General features: G+C 36.7%; 1 protein-coding gene across 1 annotated transcript in view; it reads right to left on the bottom strand.

Annotated features, from left to right (window-relative positions):
- Positions 1 to 21,052, bottom strand: part of LOC133328175 (calcitonin gene-related peptide type 1 receptor) — a 56,802-nt gene extending 35,750 nt beyond the window's left edge. Inside the window, exons 1-2 of the mRNA XM_061536730.1 lie at positions 20,836 to 21,052; positions 20,537 to 20,647 (exon numbers count right to left, since the gene is read on the bottom strand). Of these exons, the coding sequence (XP_061392714.1) occupies positions 20,537 to 20,647; positions 20,836 to 21,052 (328 nt within the window). The remainder of the gene's footprint in view (positions 1 to 20,536; positions 20,648 to 20,835) is intronic.
- Between the last annotated feature and the right edge of the window lie 2,755 nt (positions 21,053 to 23,807).

The raw sequence follows: 23,807 nt of genomic DNA on the forward strand, positions 1-23,807 counted from the left end.
TTGTAGTGTTTGAGAGAAAAATTCTCTGAAAGATCTATGGGCCGATCTGTGTTGACGGTGAATATCGCCATCGAATGAACCATGATTTGTACCAGCTATTCTCGGACATCGACATTGTTAGACGTATTGAGTTGCAGCGACTACGTTGGCTAGGTCATGCTGTGAGAATGGATGAAGATGTCACAGCCCAGAAGGCATATAAAAGTTAACCAGCTGATGGTTTGCGCAGAAGTGGAAATCCATGAATACGTTGGAAAGATCAAGTCGAAGACAATATCGCCGAAAATGGTCTTTCAAATTGGAAAAACTGCGCAAAAGACCGATGCGCTCGGCTTATGGAACGTAAGTAAGTATTCTTTCGAGGTCTGCAGCAGTCGGGGATTTTTGAAGGTCTATCCATAACCGTGCATTTTTGAAGGTATATCCATAAACGTGGATTTTTTTAAAAATATTGTTTAAATGCGCGGATTTTTTGAAGGTCTATCCATAAGCGTGGGTTTTTTTACATAGTTTTCCAGGTCTATATATAGGTGTGCATAAAAAAACATAACCGTGGATTTTTTAAAAGTATTTTTCCAGGTCTATACATAGGCGAGGACTTTCTAAAAATATTTTTTCCAGGTCTATATGTTTTTCGAGACTTTTTATAGGCGTTAATTTTTATACCCTACACAACTGTCAGGGTATTATAGCTTTGTGCAGCCCCAAATGTTTGTAATGCCGCGAAATATTGGTCCTAGACCCACGTTTAAGTATATCGATAGTCATATCTCGACTAGCTGAATCGATCTAGACATGTGTGTCCGTCCGTCTGTTCATTATAATTTGTAAACACGATACAGGCTGCAGTTTTGGACCAATCTTCACGAAATTTTGCATGTAGAATGGGATCGGTTAATATTTAGGGGGTGAAATGGAGCAAATACTTAATTTTTGTCTGTTTTTCCTGTCGCTCCAGAGGCCGCAATTATGGCCCAAACACCGCGAATTTTTACAAGGAGAAGAGGATTGGACCAAAGAATAAGCATGTGTATTTTGATAAAGATCGGTCAATATTTAGCGGGTCAAATGGACCCCGACTTTTGTGTGACAAATTACAAAATTTGTATTCTATGGCGTATATATTTGCCCCTGGGGGACATAGTCCCGAGAAGTTGATAATATGTCCAAGAGGAGTGGTTGACCTTTAAATTGATATGAATTATATTGTCGTATGTATTCGGATGTGGGAGTTACACATATGTATTTACAGGTGCTTACGTGTTCAGATACTATTTAGTAACCCATTACCACACTGGAGGGCGAAAATATATCGCTGATCGCATTGAAATGTTCCTTGAAGTACCAGTTATGGTCAAGGACAACGCCTATAATTTTCGGTGATGATCGGATAATAATTTTGAGATGAAGTAGACCGAAAACTTTTTTTTTTGTTTTTTTGGATTTTTTCGAGTCGATCTGTAGGCCACAAATATAAACCGAACTTCACAACACAACCCACTCTGAAGGGAATCTAGACAAGTAATTAGAAGGACTGTACTGATTATTAGTAATATTCGGAAAATATGTCAGTGTATGGAAGAGGTGACCTCTACTCGGGCAAGAGAGTGCAACTAGCACGAAATATTGCCCAGGTTCCGAATAAAAATCCACAGGATGTTAAGGTTCGTGGTAGTTGTGTAGGGATTTTTTTAGGTCTATCCATCCTTGAAAAAAAAATTATTTAAAAAATCCACTCCTTTTGACCTTTTGCATTTATCCTGAAGATATATGAAAATGCCGCCTGGTTACTTAAATTGAATGTCTACGTAAGTCAACAGCAAATATTTCACGGATATAACAAGGAAATCTATAAAAGCCTCAGTTCGGTCATAACATCACATACTAGCAGCCAACCAGCGATTCAGCCATCCCACCCAGTCAGGCCATGTCACGGTAATCAAAATATTACCTTCCAGCACTTTACTAAACTTGGTTGGTTGACATGAAACACCAAAAATGAGTGTTAATGAAGAGTCATGGAAAATTCTTAAGGAATGGAAGGGAAGGAATGTGAAGATAAAATCAAAGGCGTAGGGAGGGGGGATGCCTTTCATAAATTGAGGGAATATAGTTAGAAGTCGTTACTCTAATTGAAATAGTCGATTGGTATTTTTCAAAAGTAGCTTAATAAAATTTAGTAGATGTCGAAACATCTTCCATCCTCGAGATGCCCATCTACGCCCCTGATTTACCCATACACCTGTAAAGAAATACATCACTATATGTCTACACATTACACACCACGTGTCTACAGGTATAGAAGTGGTCTTTTATAGTTCACAGGGCAAATAGAACATTCAGTATACACGACACTTGAAGATGCGTGGACTCAAAGCCACACATACACCTACAAAGCATTAAGGCGTCTATTTACACATCTATGTATGGGTGTTAATGAGAATTACGCTCCATTAAAGACTTTAAGACACATACGCACACACCTACACACATGCGGGAGCCTTGTTTTTCGTACAATTAAATTGCATCACCTCCGACAGTCCGTCCGTGCTTTATTCGGGAAATTTTAGAACGTTTTATGCGCGGTGTCGTTAAACTGCGTATTACACGCCAACTTATTTCATGAACATTCTTGTTCGTTGGTAATATAATTTAACGATATTTTTTTTTTCTTTTATGGTTTAATGTTAAATAATAGAAGTTAACGGTATTGCATTGGTGCCGATGTCGTATCGTAAAACTGAATTATAGATGATAAGACAATATTGTTATAGGCTAATATGGCGGATTAAAAGAGCGGTTAATATTAGAAAACGGTTTTATTTTGGGTGAGTTATTTAGAAGCAAAATAAATGGATGGGTTATTTTGGTAATGGATGTTGAAGAACATTAAAACTATTCAATAAGCGAGGATTTTTTTTTAAATGTTTTAAAAGGCCTTGGATATATATTTTTATGGACGTAAAAAGGCGTGGATTTTTTAAAAATATTTTTAAAATAGTTTCTTATGGACCTATTGGAGGTGTAGATTTTTGTAAACATAATTGTCCGTTGACCTATTAGAATCCTTTTTTCATCGGCCTTAAATAGGCGTGGGTTGGTTTAAATATTTTAAAATTAATTTTCTGTCTTGAAATTATTGTTTTTATGACCATTTTATACACAACTATGTTGTCAGAGTATTAAAGCAGCCCAAAACATTTTACATGGAGAACGGGATCGGGCCAACGAATAAGCATGCATGTTTTGGTAAAGTATTTAGCGGGTCAAATGGACCCTGACTTTTGTGTGAAAAATGACAAAATTTGTATTCTAAGGCGTATATATTTACCCTTAAATTGTACATGCAGAACGAGAGTTGAGTAAGCATGCATGTTTTTATAAAGAGTGATACCAATAATTTTGTGTGAAAAATGACAACATTTTTATTCTATGGCGAATATATTTACCCCTGAAGGACATAGACCCGAGAAGTTGATAAAATATTCACGAGGAGTGGTTGACTTTTAAATTGATACCATGTATGTATATATTATTTACAGTATTACGTATGTATTATTTAGTAACCCATTACCACACTTACTTAGCTGGCTTGTTACAGAACGGTTGTTCCATAAGCCGAGCTTAAAAAAGATTTCCAATCGCGTCGGTCTTGTGCGCATCTTCACCAATTTGGAAGACCACGTTCCATGATGTTGTTTTCTTCCCCTTCTACGGGAACCATCAGTAGGCTGGATTTTATATGCCCTTTGAACTGGGGCATTCTCATTTATTCGCACAACATGGTCTAGCCATCGAAGTCGCTGTAGCTCAATACGACTGACTATGTCGATGTCCGCGAATAAATCGTAAAGTTCGTGATTCATTCGACGCCGTTTGACCCGTAGATCTTTCGGAGAATTTTTCTTTCAAACACCCCAAGAGCTGCCTCATCTGCTTGCGCAAGTACCCATGCTTCAGATCCATATAACAGCACGGGTAGTATAAACGTCTTGTAAAGTGTGAGTTTCATCTAGCGGGAGGAGGCCTTGTTTCTAAACTGCTTACTTAGACCATAGTAGCACCTGTTAGCTATCACAATCCTTCTCCGAATTTCAAAACTGACGTCATTCGTTTTATTTATGGCGGTACCAAGGTATATAAAATCTTTGACTACTTCGAAGCTGCGGTTCTCAAGTTCCGAGACTACTGGACGTCTTGCGCGTTAACACCATCAGCTGGGTCTTCTCCCCGTTTACTACCAGACCCACTTTGGCAGACACCTTCACAATTTGTTCAAAGGTGGCTGTTACCGCTCGCAATGTTCGACCCATTATATCGATGTCGGCGTAGGCGAGTTACATGTGTTGTTTGGTGTACAGAGTTCCATTTCTGTTCACCTTTGCGTCTCGTATGACCTTTTCCAGCAGGATGTTAAAAAGATCACCCGACAAACTGTCATCTTGTCTGAATCATCGTTCGGTGTTGAAGGGCTCCGATAGGTCCTTTCCTACTTTAACAGCTGACCTTGTGCCACTTAAAGTTATCCTACATAGCCGTATTAATTTTGCAGGAATGTCGAACGTAAACATGGCTATATACACCTCTGAACGGATAGGACTGTCGAATGCGACTTTATAGTCGACGAATAGGTGGTATGTGTCGATGTGTTTTTTTCGTGAGACTTTTCCAGGATTTGGTGTAGAGTGAAAATCAGGTCAATGGTGGATTTGCCAGGTCTGAAGCCACATTGGTGTGGTCTAATAATGTCATTGACCATTGGCTTCAATCGTTCACACAACACACTGTATAGCATTTTATATGCGATGGGAAGGAGACCAATTCCTCTATAGTTGGCACATATCGTCTTGTCTCCTTTTTTGTGCACGGGACACAGCATGCTGAGGCTCCAATCATTGGTCATGCATTTCTCTAGCAAAATTGTACAGCTGGTGCATGCGCCTGACCAGCATCAGACCACCTGTCTTGAATAGTTCGGGTGGTAACCCGTCGGCTCCTGCTGCTTTATTGTTCTTTAGCTGATTAATTGCTATTCTCACCTCATCTTGGCTAGGTGGTATACACTCTATACCATCATCTCTTATTGGTTCTGAGGTATCTTCTTCACGGCCACTATTTGATACCAGAAGCTTTTCAAAATGCTCCTTCCAGATCCTCAACATACTGTCTGTATCTGTCACAAGCTTGCCTTCTTCATCTCTACAGGAGGACGTGCCTGCACCAAAACCTTCGGTTTAGTGTTTTACTCGTTGGTAAAATTTCCGGACTTCATTCTGACTCCTATACATCTCGATTTGCTTTCTCCTGTCTCCTTCTCTCCCGATAATTCTCCATCACATTACGTGTTGCTATTGCCTGCAGGGTCTGCCCTATACGCTGCGTTTTCACATCAGTAGCATTACAACACTCCTGAACTTACCATGGATTTCTTGGTGGTGGTTTTTGGTACCCAAGTGTTGCTTTTGCTACAGTTTGTAGGGAGTGGGCAATTATTTCCCATTGTGCTTCTATATTATTATCGGGACAAGAAGTGCTTTCATCAAGCAAGTGGGTAATCTGAGCGGAGTAGGCTACCTGTTGTGTTTGCAGCATTTCGACATTGAGTTTCCGTGTTGTGTTAGATTGCACCCTTGCTGCAACATTACGTCGTGTGCGAACCTTGGCTGCCACAAGGTAGTGGTACGAATCGATATTCGCTCCTCGGATCGATCGAACTTCGAACACACTTGATGAATGCCTTCCGTCTTTCACAACATGATCAATTTGATTTCTCGTTGCTTGATCAGGAGAAATCCAGGTGGCATTGTGTATATCGAGATGCTTGAATCTGGTGCTACTAACTACCATTATCACACTGGCGGGCGAAAATATAGCGCTGATCGCTTTGAAATTTTCCATGAAGTTCCAGGTATGGTCAAGGACAACACTTAAAATTTTCGGTGATGATTGAAATTAATTGGACCAAAAACTTAATTTTTTGTGTTTTTCGAGTCGATCTATGGACCACAATTATAAGCCGAAAATCACAACACAACCCATGAATATGGACAAGTAAGGAAGGAAGGACTGTACTGAATATTAGTAATATTTGGAAAATGTGTCAGTGTAAGGAAGAGGTTCTGTTGACATCTAATCGGGCAAGAGGGTGCAAATGTCACAAAATATTGCCCAGGCTCGGAATAAACATCCGCAGAAAGTTTGAGTTCCGTGGTAGTTGAGTTGGGTATTGTATGGTCGGGTCCGTCCGGCTATACTGCTCCGCTCACTGGTTTATTAATTTAATTATTTTTTCATAGGCATAGATAGGCGTAGATTTTTTTAAAATTATTGTTCTGTCTTGAAATTATAGTTTTTTAATGTTAATATTTTAATTTTATGGCATAAATAATATATTTTTCAATTAATACTCATGGTAACTTAATACTACCACAGAGTCGGACTTCTCTACCCAGCTGAAAAATACAAAAAGGCTATCACTGACGTCCCTATCTTTCCCTGTCCTGTCAAATGGCTAATGAACACATAACACTTATTTGACGTGCCTTTAAAACATCTAACAAAGAACAAAAAATAAACGATGTTCCTGTCATTCGACAGACAACTGAAAATGTTTGTGCTTCCGTTGATGTGACTAGTCGTGACTATTTCCCTCCAACTCACTCCAACCCCCTGGCTACAATGTGTGTGGTTAATATAGTCAAATACTAGTGAGTTAACAGTGATTGCTACAGAACCAACACTATTAGATAGTGTGTGTTGGTGTGTGTGTGTGCGAGTGTGTTTGAGTGTATGTAGCACATTATGACATAGTCAGTGCTAGACGTCATTAATTTTTATGACACATCCGGGAGACGGATATAGAACGTGTTGATGTTTGCTTTCTTCTAACTGGCAACAAACAACTTTGCCCGTATGAAACAGCTACTCAGTATGTGGGTGTGTGGCAGACACACTCCAACTCACACACTCGCACACTCCTCATGCGGATGTGTGTTTTGTCGCAGTATTCTTGTTTACATTTGTGTTAGTATGCGGCAAACCTCTATATCCGCCGCCATAACAGATATTTGTTTCTAACTAACATCCCAGGTTCGGGGTATTCTTTTTTTGCCGCTGCTTGGCCACATAACTTGACCACATTAAACCAAAACTGGAAAAACAGCAGCAGCAACTGCAAAAAAGCTTTAATTGCTGGCTTTTGTGTTGAAAGGGTCATATTAAAGTTTTTTGATTTGATTCTCCGTTTTTTTGCAATTTCTATTTTTCTTGTTAACCACTATCCATGTAACCATAACACACATCTTTCATTCGCATCAGAAATTTTATTTCATTGGAAAAGTTGCTGTTGGAGCCACACATAAAAACGACAGCTGAGCTGGGGGAATGAGCGAGGGAGAAAACATTTTATGCTTGACTAAATGTTTGTTTGTAGTTTTCTTAAAGCTAATTAAAAATACATTTTCTCTTTAATCGGAAATTAAGCTTATGGAAATAGTTGGGAAACAATTAGGGTTAAACGTGACCGCAGAATATTTAAAAATATTCTGTAAAAGGCCATATATCATCGAGATTTTTTAAAAATAGTCCAGAATTTAATAGTCCAAGATTTAAAACCAGTAAGGAAAGTAGTAAAGTCGGGCGGGGTCGACTATATGATACCCTTCACCACATTGGGTATATTCAAATCGGGAGAAAAAAAAAAATATATATATATATATAGAAGCTCTATCCAAATCTGAACCGATTTCAAAACTTTCCACATTTCAAATTTTAGTACGTGGTGCAAAATTTGTGTCAATTTGGTGTAAAATCGGAAGAAAAGATATATGTAGAAGCTATATCAAAATCAAAACCGATTTCAATACGAATGACAGAGGTGACCTTATATTAACTATAGTTTATTGTACAAAATTGTGTGGCAATCGGACAAACTATGGGTCTTTAGTGCACAATTTAAATAAAATCGGAAGAAAAAATATATAGGAGCTATATATAAATCTGAACCGATTCCCAGGAAACTTTACACACATCACTCCAGACTCATTTCAGTACACTATGCCAAATTTTGTGCAAATCGAAATATGTATACGGACTTTGGTACACCATTTACATTAAATCGGACGAAAATATATATGGGAGCTATATCTAAATCTGAACCGATTTTCAGGAAACTTAACACACATCATTCTAAACCTAATTCATTACGCTATGCCAAATTTCGGGCAACTCAAAAGATATATAGGTACTTTGGTACACCATTTACCTTAAATCGGACGAAGATATATATGGGAGCTATATCTAAATCTGAACCGTTTTTCAGGAAACTTAACACACATCATTCTAGACCCTATTCATTGCCGTGTGTCAAGTTTCGTGCAAATCGAAAGATATATAGGGACTTTGGTACACCATTTACCTTAAATCGGACGAAGATATATATGGGAGATATATCTAAATCTGAACCGATTTTCAGGAAACTTAACACACATCATTCTAGACCCTATTCATTACGCTGTGTCAAGTTTCGTGCAAATCGAAATATATATAGGGACTTTGGTACACCATTTACCTTAAATCGGACGAAAATATACATGGGAGATATATGTAAATCTGAATTTCAATAGGGTTCGTCCTTGGGCCAATTAAGTGACCTATGCCAAATTTTATCCAAATCGGATCATAAATGCGACCTGTACTTTGGTAACAAAAATACATGGACGGACGGACGGACAGACGGACATGCATAAATCGACTCAGAAAGTGATTCTATGCATATTCTCAAAAGGAAGCATTGGTCTATCTCGATTATTTTTTCCTGTTACAAACATATGCACAAATACATAATACCCTGTACCACAGTGTGGTGAAGGGTATAAAAATATACATTTCAAGGGTTACCAAAATCGTGGATTTTTTAAACATAATTTTTCCAATTTTTACCAAAGGCGCGGATTTTGTATACCCTACACAACTCTGTTGTCAGGGTATTATAGTTTTTTACAGCGCCAAGAGTTTGTAACGTCGCGAGATATTAATCCTAGACCTACCTTTAAGTCGATCTAGACATGTGTGTCCGTTCGTCTGTCCATTATAATTTGTAAACACGATACAGGCCACAGTTATGGACCAATCTGCACGTAGAATGGGTTCTGTCTAATGAAGACCCCTATTGTATTTGGAAAAGATCGGTTAATATTTAGGGGATAAAATGGACCAAAAACTTTATTTTTACATGGAGAAGGGGATCAGACCAAAGAATAAGCATGCCTGTTTTGATAAAGATCGGTCAATATTTAGCGGGTCAAATGGACCATGACTTTTGTGTGAAAAATTACAAAATTTGTATTCTATATCTTATATATTAACTCTCGAAGGATATAGACCCGAGAAGTTGATAGTTTATCCAAGGGGAGAGGTTTACCTTTAAATTGATATCAATTATATTGTCGTACGTACTCGGATCTGCTAGTTCCACTTAAATATTTACCGGTGCTTATGTATTCAGATATCATTTAGTAACCCATTACCCCGCTAGAGGACGAAAAGATAGCGATGATCGCTTTGAAATTTTCCATGAGGATCTAGATAGGGTCAAGGACAACGCCTAGATTTTCGGTGATGATCAGATAATAATATTGAGATGAAGTGGACCCAAAACTTAATTATTTGTGTTTTTTCGAGTCGATCTTTAGGCTACAATTGAAAGCCGAAAATCACAACATAACCGACGGTAAAGGGAATAAGGACGGGCGCTGCCTCCTCTACTGAATATTAGTAATATTTGTTGACATCTAGTTGGTCTAGAGGGTGCAAATATCAATTTCATAATATAGAACCACAGAATGTTAGATTTTCGTGGAAGTCGTGTAGTGTATCATATGGTCGGCCCCATCCGACTATACAGCTTCACTCACTGGTTAAAAATAATTTTCCTAATTTTTACGTGGATTTTTTAAAAATATTGTTCCCGGATCCTTTAAAAATATTCAACGTTCTAACAAAAGCGTAAAGATTTTACAAATATGCTATTTCATGGACCCTCTATATTCAACGACTTCCCTTAGCTACTAACAATATACCATTATCATTATCGACATCATTACAAGTCCCTGCATCGAAATATTCCGCTTGACCTTTTCGTTTAATGTCTTCCGACTGTTATCTATTTCCGTTATAATGTTGTTTGTCCTCGATGCGATGGACACTTGGCACACAAATACCCACACACACACACCCCAACCCCAACCGTCAAACATGAATGACACTGAAGTGAATAGAAAATGAATCAATTTGAAATTCTATTTGAAATCTCATTAAATCAGGTTAGTGGATATTCGCTTGGATGCATTTCGTTCGGTCATTTGATTGAAGTTTTTATTTGTTCCCCCATTCGGGTCATAAAAACTACTTTCACTGAATTTGTGTAAATAATGGTCAACAGGATGGAAGTGCATGAATGAATGACAGTCTCTGACTGACTGAATGGAATCGATGTATTGGAGTGATTTCGAGCTTGATTACGCTGCCAATTTAAATTGACAAACAATGGAGATGATGGTGATGATGAAGAGCAGGCTACTCCAACATATTTCCACATATGACATACCAAGCCTCGAGCGTAGGAAGACCTCTCTTCCAACTATGCCAATCTGGTGTCCATTTATGTCTACATTATGGCATTTTTCCCCCGGCTGGGGAAATAGAGCTAATGTGCCATCATTGAAACTGATTCACATCATAATGGTTGATATTTATTATCCATGTTTTTTGTTCGGAGTATAGCGGCTTCTGACAACAACAACATCTACACTAACATAAGTGTTCTATTCTGAAGCATCGTTCACAGCACAATGAAATTTATAAATAATTTCCGTTAGTTAAGCAGTTTGGCAGAATGCTGGAAATATTGAATCCTTTGAAGCTTCGAATGCAATTTCCTGTTCTGAGCATATTTTCAACATTCTGATGAAGGGGCATATAAATGATTGCAAAAATAGAAAATAAAACTGTATTTTGAAGTGGGAATGTGTTATGAAAAAATATATATTTAAATACAAATATGTATTTCAATATACAGTTATTGGAAACATATATAAAATACAGGTACTTGAACACATATTTTTATATTTTGCTAGTCCTTGAAAACAAGGACTTCTTGCAAGGTCTTGTCAATATTGGGACAACATTCTATTGTTGGTATTTGCAAAAATAATTTTATAAAATTTATACCTTAAAAAATATTTTTAAAAAATCCGCGCCTTTGATAGATTTTTTAAAAAATATTTTTTAAAACTCCACGCCTTCCATAGACCCTTGTTCGGTCATTGAAAGAAATATGTTTAAACCAGTGAGCGGAGCAGTATAGTCGGACGGGGCCGACCATACGATACCCCACACAATTGCCACGAAAACTTATCTTTATGTGGATATTTATTCCGAGCCTGGGCAATATTTCGTGACATTTGCACCCTCTTGCCCGATTAGAGGTCAACAGCACATCTTCCACACACTGACATATTTTACGAATATCACTAATATTCAGTACTGCCCTTCTAATTACTTGCCCAGATTGCCTTCACCGTGGGTTGTATGGTGATGTTCGGCTTATAACTGTGGCCTATAGATCGATTCGAAAAATAAAAACAGCAAGTGAAAAAGCGTTAAGTTCGGCCGGGCCGAACTTTGGATACCCTCCACCATAGATATACTGGCAGGTACTTGGAATGAAAATATAGGGAACATACCAAAAAATGGACCTATACCGACATTTGTATAAACCGATTATGTAAACAATAATTTTAAATAGAAAATTATACCCTCAGCCTTATGGGTAATTAGTGTGTATACACTTCACACGGTGAAAATGTGCCTCATCGAAATATTGGTTTATTTGGACCAAATCCGTTTCAGAAAAATGTGATTTCATCCCATCTTAGTATGTCTTCCAAACTTAGTTCAAGTCCGAATTTGGGGAATATCGGTCCATGCCTTCTGGTACCTCCCACACAGCGGTACGGCTAAGCCTAAATGCGGGATATAGTTCACATATAGTTCATTATCGGAACATACGTTCTAGTTTTTTTTTCTCGCGCTCAAGAACCTCAAAATGCCGAAATTTGGGAGTACATTTATATGGGGCCTACCAGAAAAAATGGATTTTTATTTATAATTTTTAGTGGAGATATTTGATACCCAATAAGAACCCAATATACCAAATTTCAGCGAATTCGGTTGAAAAACGCGCTCAAGAACCCCAAAAATTGGGGGTACCCTTATATGGTGGGCTACCAGAAAACATTTACCTATATTCATAATGTTTCGTGGAGTGTTTTGGAACCTATTAAGAACCCAAAGTACTAAATTACAGTCAATTCGGTGGAAAAATACGACCAAAACCGCCAAAATACTGAAAATTAGGAGGTACCGTTATATGGGGGCTACCAGGAAAAGTGGACCTATATTTATAATTTTTGTGGAGACATTAAGTACCCAATAACAAACCAATGTACCAAATTTCAGCGAACTCGGTTGAAAAACGCGCTCAAGAACCCCAAAATACCGAAACTTTGGGGGAACCCTTATATGGGAGCTATGCCTAAACGTGGACCGATATATCCCATCTTCGAACTTGACCTGCCTGCAGACAAAAGACAACCCTATGCAAAATTTCAGCACCCTATCTCAATTACTTCGGAAGATAGCGTGATTACAACAGACGGACAGACGGACGGGCATGGCTAGATCGTCTTAGAATTTTACCCTGATCAAGAATATATATATACTTTATAGGGTCGGAAATGAATATTTCGGTGAGTTACAAACGGAATGACAAAATTAATATACCCACCATACTATGGTGGTGGGTATAAAAAAGTTTACGCTGTCCGCTATATTTCCGCCCTCTAGTGTGGTAATGGGTTACTAATTATATCTGAATACATAAGCACCTGTAAATATTTAAGTGTAACTCCCACATCCGAGTACATATGACAGTATAATTGGTATCATTTTAAAGGTCAATCACTCCTCTTAGATATATTATCAACTTTTCGGGTCATGTCCTTTAGGAGTAAATACATATGCCATAGAATACAAATTTTGTAATTTATCACACAAAAGTCAGGGTCAAAACAGGCATGCTCATTCTTTGGCCCGATCCCCTTCTCCATTTAAACTTTCACGATGTTCGGGCCGTAATTTCGGCCCCTGAAGCAACCAGAGAAACCGACAAAACTAAAATTTCCGGTCCATTTCATCCCCTAAATATTAAGCGATCTTTACTGAAAACAATAGGGGTCTTCATTGGGCAGAATCCATTCTACATGCAAAAGTTCGTGAAGATTGGTCCATAACTGAGGCCTGTATCGTGTTTACAAATTATAATGGACAGACGGATGGACAGACACACATGTCTAGATCGACTCAGCTAGTCGAGATATGATCGGTATACATAAAGGTGGGTCTAGCACCAATATTTCGCGGGTATAAAAAATCCACGTCTCTGTTAGGACTATGAATAAAAAATTTTATATGCACTCCTTTGTTTGGTGCATGTCTGTTGGTTGTCCTTGAAAAAATATATTTTTTTTAATAATATCCTGCCTTATTTATTATTTATGTACATCTAATTTTCACTTTATTATCTACGACTGGTTAAATTTTGCATATTATTTTCGGCATTGTGAAATGGTATCATTCTTTCAAATAAATTCTAAAGTTGACTGAAGCCAAAAAGTGTATCTTCACAAAAGTTTTTCGGTATCAAATTTTTGAGAACAAAACTTCTTCGTTTCCAAAAAATGAACAAAAAGGTGGCAAACTTTGGTTGTTATCTTTTAGCCAAGTTTTCCACTTTTATTTTTGTTACGATGGCGATGCTGTTAAGTACTACGTTTCTTTCTCTGTGTTAACCACAAAAAAACGGAGTTGCATAGAAGTATTGTAAACTTGTCCGACAATGACACAATGAGCGACGTCATTGCCCTAACCTTACCGAATAAACAACAATTGCTTCTGTTCACGTCAAGTGGAAATCATCAGATGAAGTTGTCATATTCCGTTTTCTGTTTTCCAATTTATTTGAAGCTGCTTCAATTTATATTTACTTTTTCGGTTAGATTTACCGGATTTCCTTTTAGCAAATTCCATTTTTGTTCGACAAATCGAAATAAGTGGACTCAGTTGAAATTGTATCCAAGATGTAGAAGATCTGTTCAGCATTTGTTGTTGTGGTTGTTTAACTTCAGCCAAATGAACAAGGATTTTGAAACAAATATTGAAGAGGTTATGATTATTTTTCTTTACAAATTGTTTTGTGGGGATTAGAATGGAAAACTCACTCCAACTTAAATTCGTTTGTTGAAATAACATTTTTTTTTAAGGATATTTATAGATGGAGAGATGTTTTCAAAATTTGTATTCAAGGACTATCAAAATATTTTTTTTCAATGTCCTAAAAGGGTGGTGGAATTTTTACAGATTTATTCAAGGCTTGGATTTTTTAAAGAACGTTCTTTCAAGGCTCCCATAAGATGTGGATTTTTTAAAGAATATTTTTTTTCAAGGCTCCCATAAGGCGTGGATTTTTTAAAGAATATTTTTTTAAAGGCTCCCATAAGGCGTGGATTTTTTAAAGATTCTTCTTCAACTTCCATAAGGCGTAGATTTTTTAAAGAATATTTTTTCAAGGCTCCACACAAGGCGTGGATTTTTTAAAGGATACTTTTTCAAGGTTCCCATAAGGCGTGGATTTTTTAAAGGATACTTTTTCAAGGTTCCCATAAGGCGTGGATTTTTTAAAGGATACTTTTTCAAGGTTCCCATAAGGCGTGGATTTTTAAAGGATACTTTTTCAAGGTTCCCATAAGGCGTGGATTTTTAAAGGATACTTTTTCAAGGCGCCCATAAGGCGTGGATTTTTAAAGGATACTTTTTCAAGGCTCCCATAAGGCGTGGATTTTTTAAAGAATATTTTTTCAAGGCTCCCATAAGGCGTGGATTTTTTAAAGAATATTTTTTCAAGGCTCCCATAAGGCGTGGATTTTTTAAAGAATATTTTTTCAAGGCTCCCATAAGGCGTGGATTTTTTAAAGAATGTTTTTTCAAGGCTCCCATAAGGCGTGGAGTTTTTAAAGAATGTTTTTTCAAGGCTCCCATAAGGCGTGGAGTTTTTAAAGAATGTTTTTCTTGGATTTTTTAAAGGCTCCCATAAAGCGTGGATTTTTTAAAGAATATTTTTTCAAGGCTCCCATAAGGCGTGGATTTTTTAAAGAATATTTTTTCAAGGCTCCCATAAGGCGTGGATTTTTTAAAGAATATTTTTTCAAGGCTCCCATAAGGCGTGGATTTTTTAAAGAATATTTTTTCAAGGCTCCCATAAGGCGTGGATTTTTTAAAGAATATTTTTTCAAGGCTCCCATAAGGCGTGGATTTTTTAAAGAATATTTTTTCAAGCCTCCCATAAGGCGTGGATTTTTTAAAGAATATTTTTTCAAGGCTCCCATAAGGCGTGGATTTTTTAAAGAATATTTTTTCAAGGCTCCCATAAGGCGTGGATTTTTTAAAGAATATTTTTTCAAGGCTCCCATAAGGCGTGGATTTTTTAAAGAATATTTTTTCAAGGCTCCCATAAGGCGTGGATTTTTTAAAGAATATTTTTTCAAGGCTCCCATAAGGCGTGGATTTTTTAAAGAATATTTTTTCAAGGCTCCCATAAGGCGTGGATTTTTTAAAGAATATTTTTTCAAGGCTCCCATAAGGCGTGGATTTTTTAAAGAATATTTTTTCAAGGCTCCCATAAGGCGTGGATTTTTTAAAGAATATTTTTTCAAGGCTCCCATAAGGCGTGGATTTTTTAAAGAATATTTTTTCAAGGCTCCCATAAGGCGTGGATTTTTTAAAGAATATTTTTTCAAGGCTCCCATAAGGCGTGGATTTTTTAAGAAATATTAAAAATGTTTTTTTTAGTGTCCTGTACGTTGAATTGATAATGGCAGAATATGAAGATTCTTGACAAATCCTGTCCCAATATTCAATTATTCTCTTAATGTCTCATAATTGTGGAATTTATGTTTTTAATTTCCTTTTTATCAAATCCCCTTTCAATAAATCACACACAATCAATAAATCAAAATCTTATTGCTGGTCACCTACACCTCGCACCCACCCACACACACACCCATCCATTAGATGGATTCGATTTATTTAATAACTCAATTACACATCAGATAAATGACATTATCCATGTTCGATTTCGTCGTGTTCGTCGAACTAGATGACTAACAGCTGATGGACGGAATTGGACGAAAATGGAATTTTGTCTTTTTTTTGAAAGACAAGCGAAAAATGCAATGGTCCGGTAACAACAATATGCCCTAAATTACTTCTGCTGTCAATTCATGGGGAATTGAAACCGAATTTCAAGGATTTTTTTCTTTGTCATGTGTGGGTGGGGGTGTGTGCGTGCGTGCGTGCATGTGGTTGTTTCAAAGTGGTGTCTATTACACATGAATAAATACAATTTTCTTTAAGCAAAAGGTGGGTGTGTGGCTGGACAGAGAGTAGACATCTGGTGTGGACTTCCCTGCCACAAAATAAAATGAAGATGCCTTGTCAAAACACTAAAAGAAAATAATCACCAAACCATAACAAGTCGAAGCCATGGGGTTTCAACTTGTAGAGAGGGTGTGGCGACTCCAGACATTGGCCAAGGCAACAAATTACATTAAAGCCACAACAACAACTGTCTTCTCTGTGTATTTATGACCATCGGCGTTAACAATTTCGAGTGAACGAACCAAGGAAGTGAATTCAACAATTGTTTGGTTACACTTCAATCCACTTGGAGTTTGGCTTTTTATCTTCCCTTTGTAGTTCGTTTACGTGTTTTTCCTTCCTTGTTAAGCCACAAATTATTGTTGTTCCTTTTTTCAGGATATCAAAACAAATGCCACAACAATAAAAAAAATGGAGGGGTAGCATGTAAAATAAAATATAATGATGCTGGGAAACATTTAAAATATCCCGCAGGATAATTTAAATAGGATGCGTAGGCATAGCCCACAAAAATACTATTTTCTTGGAAAATCATTTCAATGAAACCAATTTTACAGATCACTTATTATTATTGTATTTCATTTAAGCGTATTGTATATTTTGATTGCGGGATTCCGTAAGCCGTTTATTATTGGTGCAAATTGAATAAAGAAATATCCTTACAATAAACGAAATAAAAAGGGTTAGGGAAAATAATCCTAAAACAAGGATATTTCCAAAGTAGAATGGGAAAAGGGAAAGAGACAATTATGTTATTTAAAGTGGCGAATGAAAACCCGGAAGTTTTTTTCAAAGCCTACATTAAGGCGTGGATTTTTATACCCTACACAAATATGTTGTCAGGGTATTATAGCTTTGTGGAGGCGCAAGAGTTTGTAACGCCGCGAAATATTGGTCCAAGACCCACCTTTAAGCAGACCGATCGACTAGGTGAGTCGATCTGGACATGTGTGTCCTTCCGTCCGTGCGTCTGTCCATTATAATTTGTAACCAGTAAGGAAAGTAGTTAAGTCGGACTGGGCCGACTATATGATACCCTTCACCACTTTGGGTATATTGTACATATGTACCCTTACGATTGCATGTCAATATTAACACTAGAACGCCGAAGGCAGTCATTTTGACCGCTTTCCAATTTCAAGTACAAAAGCAACTGTGCATTTAATGACACTTTTTTTTTTAATATGGTTACTTTTTGTACCTCATAGAATTACGTTTATTATAAAAAATTCACCAAATTTAAAAAAAGTGTCATTAAATGCACAGTTGCTTTTGTACTTGAAATTGGAAAGCGGTCAAAATGACCGCCTTCGGCGTTCTAGTGTTAACTACAAGGAACATACTCATGTTTTTCTGCAACCTATGCTAAATTTAATTTCATTAGGGCAGATTTAGAGTAGTCTGCGTACCATGGGACAAATTTATGGAAAACGATTTATAGCAAAATTGATACATGATTACGCCACAGTGTTAAAAATTTAATCTCAATCAGACACCCGTTCGAAATACATATAGAAGCTATGCACAAATTTCAACAAAACGCAATAACGTCATTCAAGTCTCAATTTGATACGTTGTGCAAAATTTCGTGTTAATCGGAAAAAAACATTAGGAGTTTGATGCACCATTTATGTAAAATTTGACGAATATATAGTTATATGTGGGAGCTATAACGAAATCTGAACCGATTGTCCCGAAACTTAGCATACATCATTCTCGACTCAAATCAGTCCACTATGCTAAATTTCGTGCAAATCGAAGGATATATAGGGACTTTTGTGCACCATTTACATAAAGTCGAACGAAAATGTATATGGAGGCTATATCTAAATCTGAACCGATTTTCACGAAACTTAGCATACATCATTCTAGGCTCAAATCAGTACACTATGCCAAATTTCGTACAAATCGAAAGATATATAGGGACTTTGGTGCACCATTTACATAAAATCGGACGAAAATATATATGGGAGCTATATCTAAATCTGAACCGATTTTTCCCAATTTCAATAGTAGTGTAGGGCCAAATGAATGAGCTGTGCCAAATTTCATCCAATTCGAATAATAAATGCGACCTGTACTTTGTTTACAATTTAACTTGGACAGACAGACGGACGAACGGACATACATAAATTGACTTAGAACATAAGTCCATGCATATTCTCAAACGGAACCATGTGTCTATCTCGTTTCCTTTTGCCCGTTACAAACATATGCACAAAGACATAATACCCTGTACCACAATGTGGTGAAGGGTATTAACACGATACATGCCACAGTTATGGACCAATCTTCACGAAATTTTGCATGTAGGATGGGTTCTGGCTAATGAAGACCCCTATTGTTTGGAATTGATCGGTTAATTTTTTTGGGAGATGAAATAGATCAAATACTTACTTGTCGGTTTTTCTGGTCGATCCAGAGGCCGCAATTATGGTTCAAACATCGCGAAATTTTACAGGGAGACTTTTATGTGAAAAGTTACAAAATTTATATATATATATTCCTGCACGACATAAACCCGAGAAGTTGATAGTATATCCAAGAGGAGTGCTTGACCTTTAAATTGATACCAATTATATTGTCGTATGTACTCGGATGTGGGAGTAACACTTAAATATGTATAGGTGCTTACGTATTCAGATATTATTTAATAACCCATTACCACACTAGAGAACGGAAATATAGCGCTGATCGATTTTAAATTTTGCATGAGGTTCCAGTTATGGTCAAGGACAACTACTATAGTTTTCGGTGATGATCAGATAATAATATTTGGATGAAGTGGACCAAAAACTTAATTTGTTGTGTTTGTTTTTCGAGTAGATCTATAGACCACAAGCCGAACATCACAACACAACCCACGGTGAAGGGATTCAGTACAAGTAATTACAGGGCTGTACTGAATATTTGTAATATCTGTAGATCTCTAATCGGTCAGAAGGGTGCAATTATCTCGAAATATTGCCCAAGCTCAGAAGATTGCCGAAGCACAAAGTTACTTTTTTGTGGAAGTTGTGTAGGGTATGATATGGTCGGCCCCGTCCGACTATACCGCTCCGCTCACTGGTTTTAATTTTTTTCAAGGCCTACATTTAGGCGTGGATTTTTAAAATTAATTTATAAAAGCCTAGCCAAAGGCGTGGATTTTTTAATAACTTATTTCAGGGGTTTACTTTAGGCGTGGATTTTTAAAAGCATTTTCCAATTTCCAGGGTTTATTTTTAGGCGTGGATTTTTAAAAGCATTTTCCAATTTCCAGGGTTTATTTTTAGGCGTGGATTTTTAAAAAGCATTTTCCAGGGTATTACAAACAATTTCCAGGGTACAATTTTAGGCGTGGATTTTTAAAAGCATTTTCCAGGGTATTACAAAAAATGTCCAGGGTACATTTCTAGGCATGGATTTTTAAAAGCATTTCCCAGGGTATATTTTTAGGCCTGGATTTTTAAAAGCATTTTCCAGGATATATTTTTAGGCGTGGACTTTTAAAAGCATTTTCCAGGGTATATATTTAGGCGTGGACATTTAGAATAATTTTCCAGTGTATATTTTTAGGGTTGGATATTTAAAATATTTTTCCAGGGTATATTTTTAGGCCTGGATTTTTAAAAGCATTTTCCAGGGTATTAAAAATAATTTCCAGGGTATATTTTTAGGCTTGGATTTTTAAAAGCATTTTCCAGGATATATTTTTAGGCGTGGACTTTTAAAAGCATTTTCCAGGGTATATATTTAGGCGTGGACATTTAGAATAATTTTCCAGTGTATATTTTTAGGGTTGGATATTTAAAATATTTTTCCAGGGTATATTTTTAGGCTTGGACATTTAAAATTATTTTCCAAAATTGTTTCTTTATTTAAGGCATACAATATATTCTCCATTTTTCCATTCAATTTCCCCATTTGCCAGCTGTTTCCATCGATTTGTAATAAATTGTTAAAACTATCACGAACATTATTATGTTATTTTATTACTTACTTGCCGGATCGAAGCCAACTATAAACTCTGGACATCGCTCGTATGCTGTTTTTCCCGCTGGGGTATCTGGCCAACACAGCCATCCGTCAAATGTGCCAGGACAGTATTTCCCTTTAGGGCAGAGGAGGCCATGCAAATAGAAATACATTTAATAAGTTTTGTGTTGTTTAAAACGGGATTTAATTAGGTTACATGTAATACGATAGGAAAAGTTTAATATGTTGTCAGATTTGCATATAACAAATTTATTGTAACCCCCTTTAATTTTCATTTGAATTGATTTCCCCTCCTCTACTTACCCGCTTCATATTGTGTTGTACTTTGATTAAGACGTTCCCAGCACTCCGTTCTAAGTTTATCTAAAGGATCTGGTTCGGGATCGGTAATTTCAGCATCACCATTTTGAACGGCAACAGTCTCACTACTGGTACTACTACTGACTTCGGTTGTAAGCATCGTTAGGACATTAGACGATGTTTGCATTAGGGCGGAAGTATTGGGTGAGAATTTATTCATGACTTTGTCTAGCTGCTGTTAAGAGATGTTCTGATACCGATTTTCAAGGATATTTGTGTTTAACATAAATTTAGCCATAGATTTATGATTTTTTTTTCTTCTTCTACTTCGTTTTGTATGCTGGCCTGTTTAAATATTCATTTTAGAGGGGTGTAGAATGGTGTGAAGCTATGCTTTAATAGTTTTATTTTTCTTCCTTTTTCATTTAGTCTCTCCCTATCAGGTTGTCTTTCTTGGTGCGTATTAAAAAGGGATTTATGGCATTATCCTTGATGTTGGCTCCTTTTCTTTTTTTCTCTGTGTTGATGAAGTCTTTCCTTTGCATTTGTTCTGCCAAAGCTCTTCGTTTATTTTTGTCTTATGCGAGGGAATTTTTCTGTTTAGTTGTAGCTAATAAATAGGATACGCCAAGACCCTAGCACAGGGACACACATACCGACACAAATCTGCAAGAAATGAAAAGGCAAAAATAAGATATCAAATGAGAGGAAGACAAAAAATATGATGGTGGGTAAGAATAGGGGAACATTTTGTGATAGCAAAATAAGGGTCCTTTCTTTTCTTCCTATTTTATATTAAAATATGTAAGGACAATAGTATTAGTGAATGTGACAAACTTAAAGAACCAGTCAACCAGAGTAGAAAAAACAGGAAACGACAGTGTTGATAACTAAAGTATTTCATAGCAGAATACGATTATGGTAATGAAAATATATTTATTTTTATAAAGAGTCCTGTGTGCTGAGAATGCTTTAAATTGTTGAATAAGGTGTGGATCGTCCATTAAAGGCGTGGATTTTATAAAGAATATTTTTTCAAGGCTCCACACAAGGCGTGGATTTTATAAAGAATATTTTTTCAAGGCTCCACACAAGGCGTGGATTTTATAAAGAATATTTTTTCAAGGCTCCACACAAGGCGTGGATTTTTTAAAGAATATTTTTTCAAGGCTCCACACAAGGCGTGGATTTTTTAAAGAATATTTTTTCAAGGCTCCACACAAGGCGTGGATTTTTTAAAGAATATTTTTTCAAGGCTCCACACAAGGCGTGGATTTTTTAAAGAATATTTTTTCAAGGCTCCACACAAGGCGTGGATTTTTTAAAGAATATTTTTTCAAGGCTCCACACAAGGCGTGGATTTTTTAAAGAATATTTTTTCAAGGCTCCACACAAGGCGTGGATTTTTTAAAGAATATTTTTTCAAGGCTCCACACAAGGCGTGGATTTTTTAAAGAATATTTTTTCAAGGCTCCACACAAGGCGTGGATTTTTTAAAGAATATTTTTTCAAGGCTCCACACAAGGCGTGGATTTTTTAAAGAATATTTTTTCAAGGCTCCACACAAGGCGTGGATTTTATAAAGAATATTTTTTCAAGGCTCCACACAAGGCGTGGTTTTTTTAAAGAATATTTTTTTCAAGGCTGCACACAAGGCGTGGATTTTTTTTTAAATATTTTTTCAAGGCTCTATCAAAGGCGTCGATTTTTTAAAGAATATTTTTTTCAAGGCTGCACACAAGGCGTGGATTTTTTTAAAAAAATATTTTTTCAAGGCTCCACACAAGGCGTGGATTTTTTAAAGAATATTTTTTCAAGGCTCTATCAAAAGCTCCACACAAGGCGTGGATTTTTTTTAAGAATATTTTTCAATGCTCCACACAAGGCGTGTTTTGTTTAGAGAATATTTTTTTCAAGGCTCCACACTAGGCGTGGATTTTTTAAAGAATATTTTTTCAAGGCACCACACCAGGCGTGGTTTTTTTAAAGAATATTTTTTTCAAGGCTGCACACAAGGCGTGGATTTTTTTTTAAATATTTTTTCAAGGCTCTATCAAAGGCGTCGATTTTTTAAAGAATATTTTTTTCAAGGCTGCACACAAGGCGTGGATTTTTTTAAAAAAATATTTTTTCAAGGCTCCACACAAGGCGTGGATTTTTTAAAGAATATTTTTTCAAGGCTCCACACAAGGCGTGGATTTTATAAAGAATATTTTTTCAAGGCTCCACACAAGGCGTGGATTTTGTAAATTTTTTAAATAATATATTTTTAGGTTCTTCAAAAGGCTTGGATTTTTAGATAAATTTTTTTTTTTTAACTACGATTTAACTCCTTAATAATGTCCCCTACATTACACATCCTCCATATCAGTTACCAATTTCCACTGAATGTCCATTGCAATTACACATGCCACGATTCACAATCCTTAATCCTCTTTTCGGTGTCACTCTAGTCGCCCGCTCGATGACAACACTTGGCCATTATGCTGCAGTTGATGGTGGTGACATGTTCGTACACTTAGCGCTGGCGATAATTGTCATGTTATGCTTTACCTCTAAATGTTCGATTCGAGTATCGGAATTGACACTGCGGATTATCATATAAAGTGACTACCAATCCGAACCCTATAACAAATCACGTTAGTGATTTTGTTGTCATGCTGGCACATGACACTCCTAATGGCATATCAATCAGTGACGAACTCACCAGACACCACCCACACATACAAATGTCTTCGAACGTCATCGATAAGTGTTATTGAACACCATTAACCAAAAAGGGAGAACAGCACTTCTGAAGCAGTTGAAATGAGGACGGTTATGGACATTTGTCGCCATCGCCATCATTGAAATCTTGGGAAATATGAAATGTTGTGGGTAGGGGTCTTAAATGAGGTAATAAATTGTTTGTATGGGCAGATTACAGTCTCTGAGGCTATAAGTAGCCCTGGGGAGTAGGTTTTTTAAGGCGTAGA

The sequence above is a fragment of the Musca vetustissima genome, unplaced genomic scaffold, assembly GCF_032173495.1.
Source record: "Musca vetustissima isolate MV318-11 ecotype Yass unplaced genomic scaffold, APGP_CSIRO_Mvet_v1 utg26657, whole genome shotgun sequence".
Taxonomy (NCBI): domain Eukaryota; kingdom Metazoa; phylum Arthropoda; class Insecta; order Diptera; family Muscidae; genus Musca; species Musca vetustissima.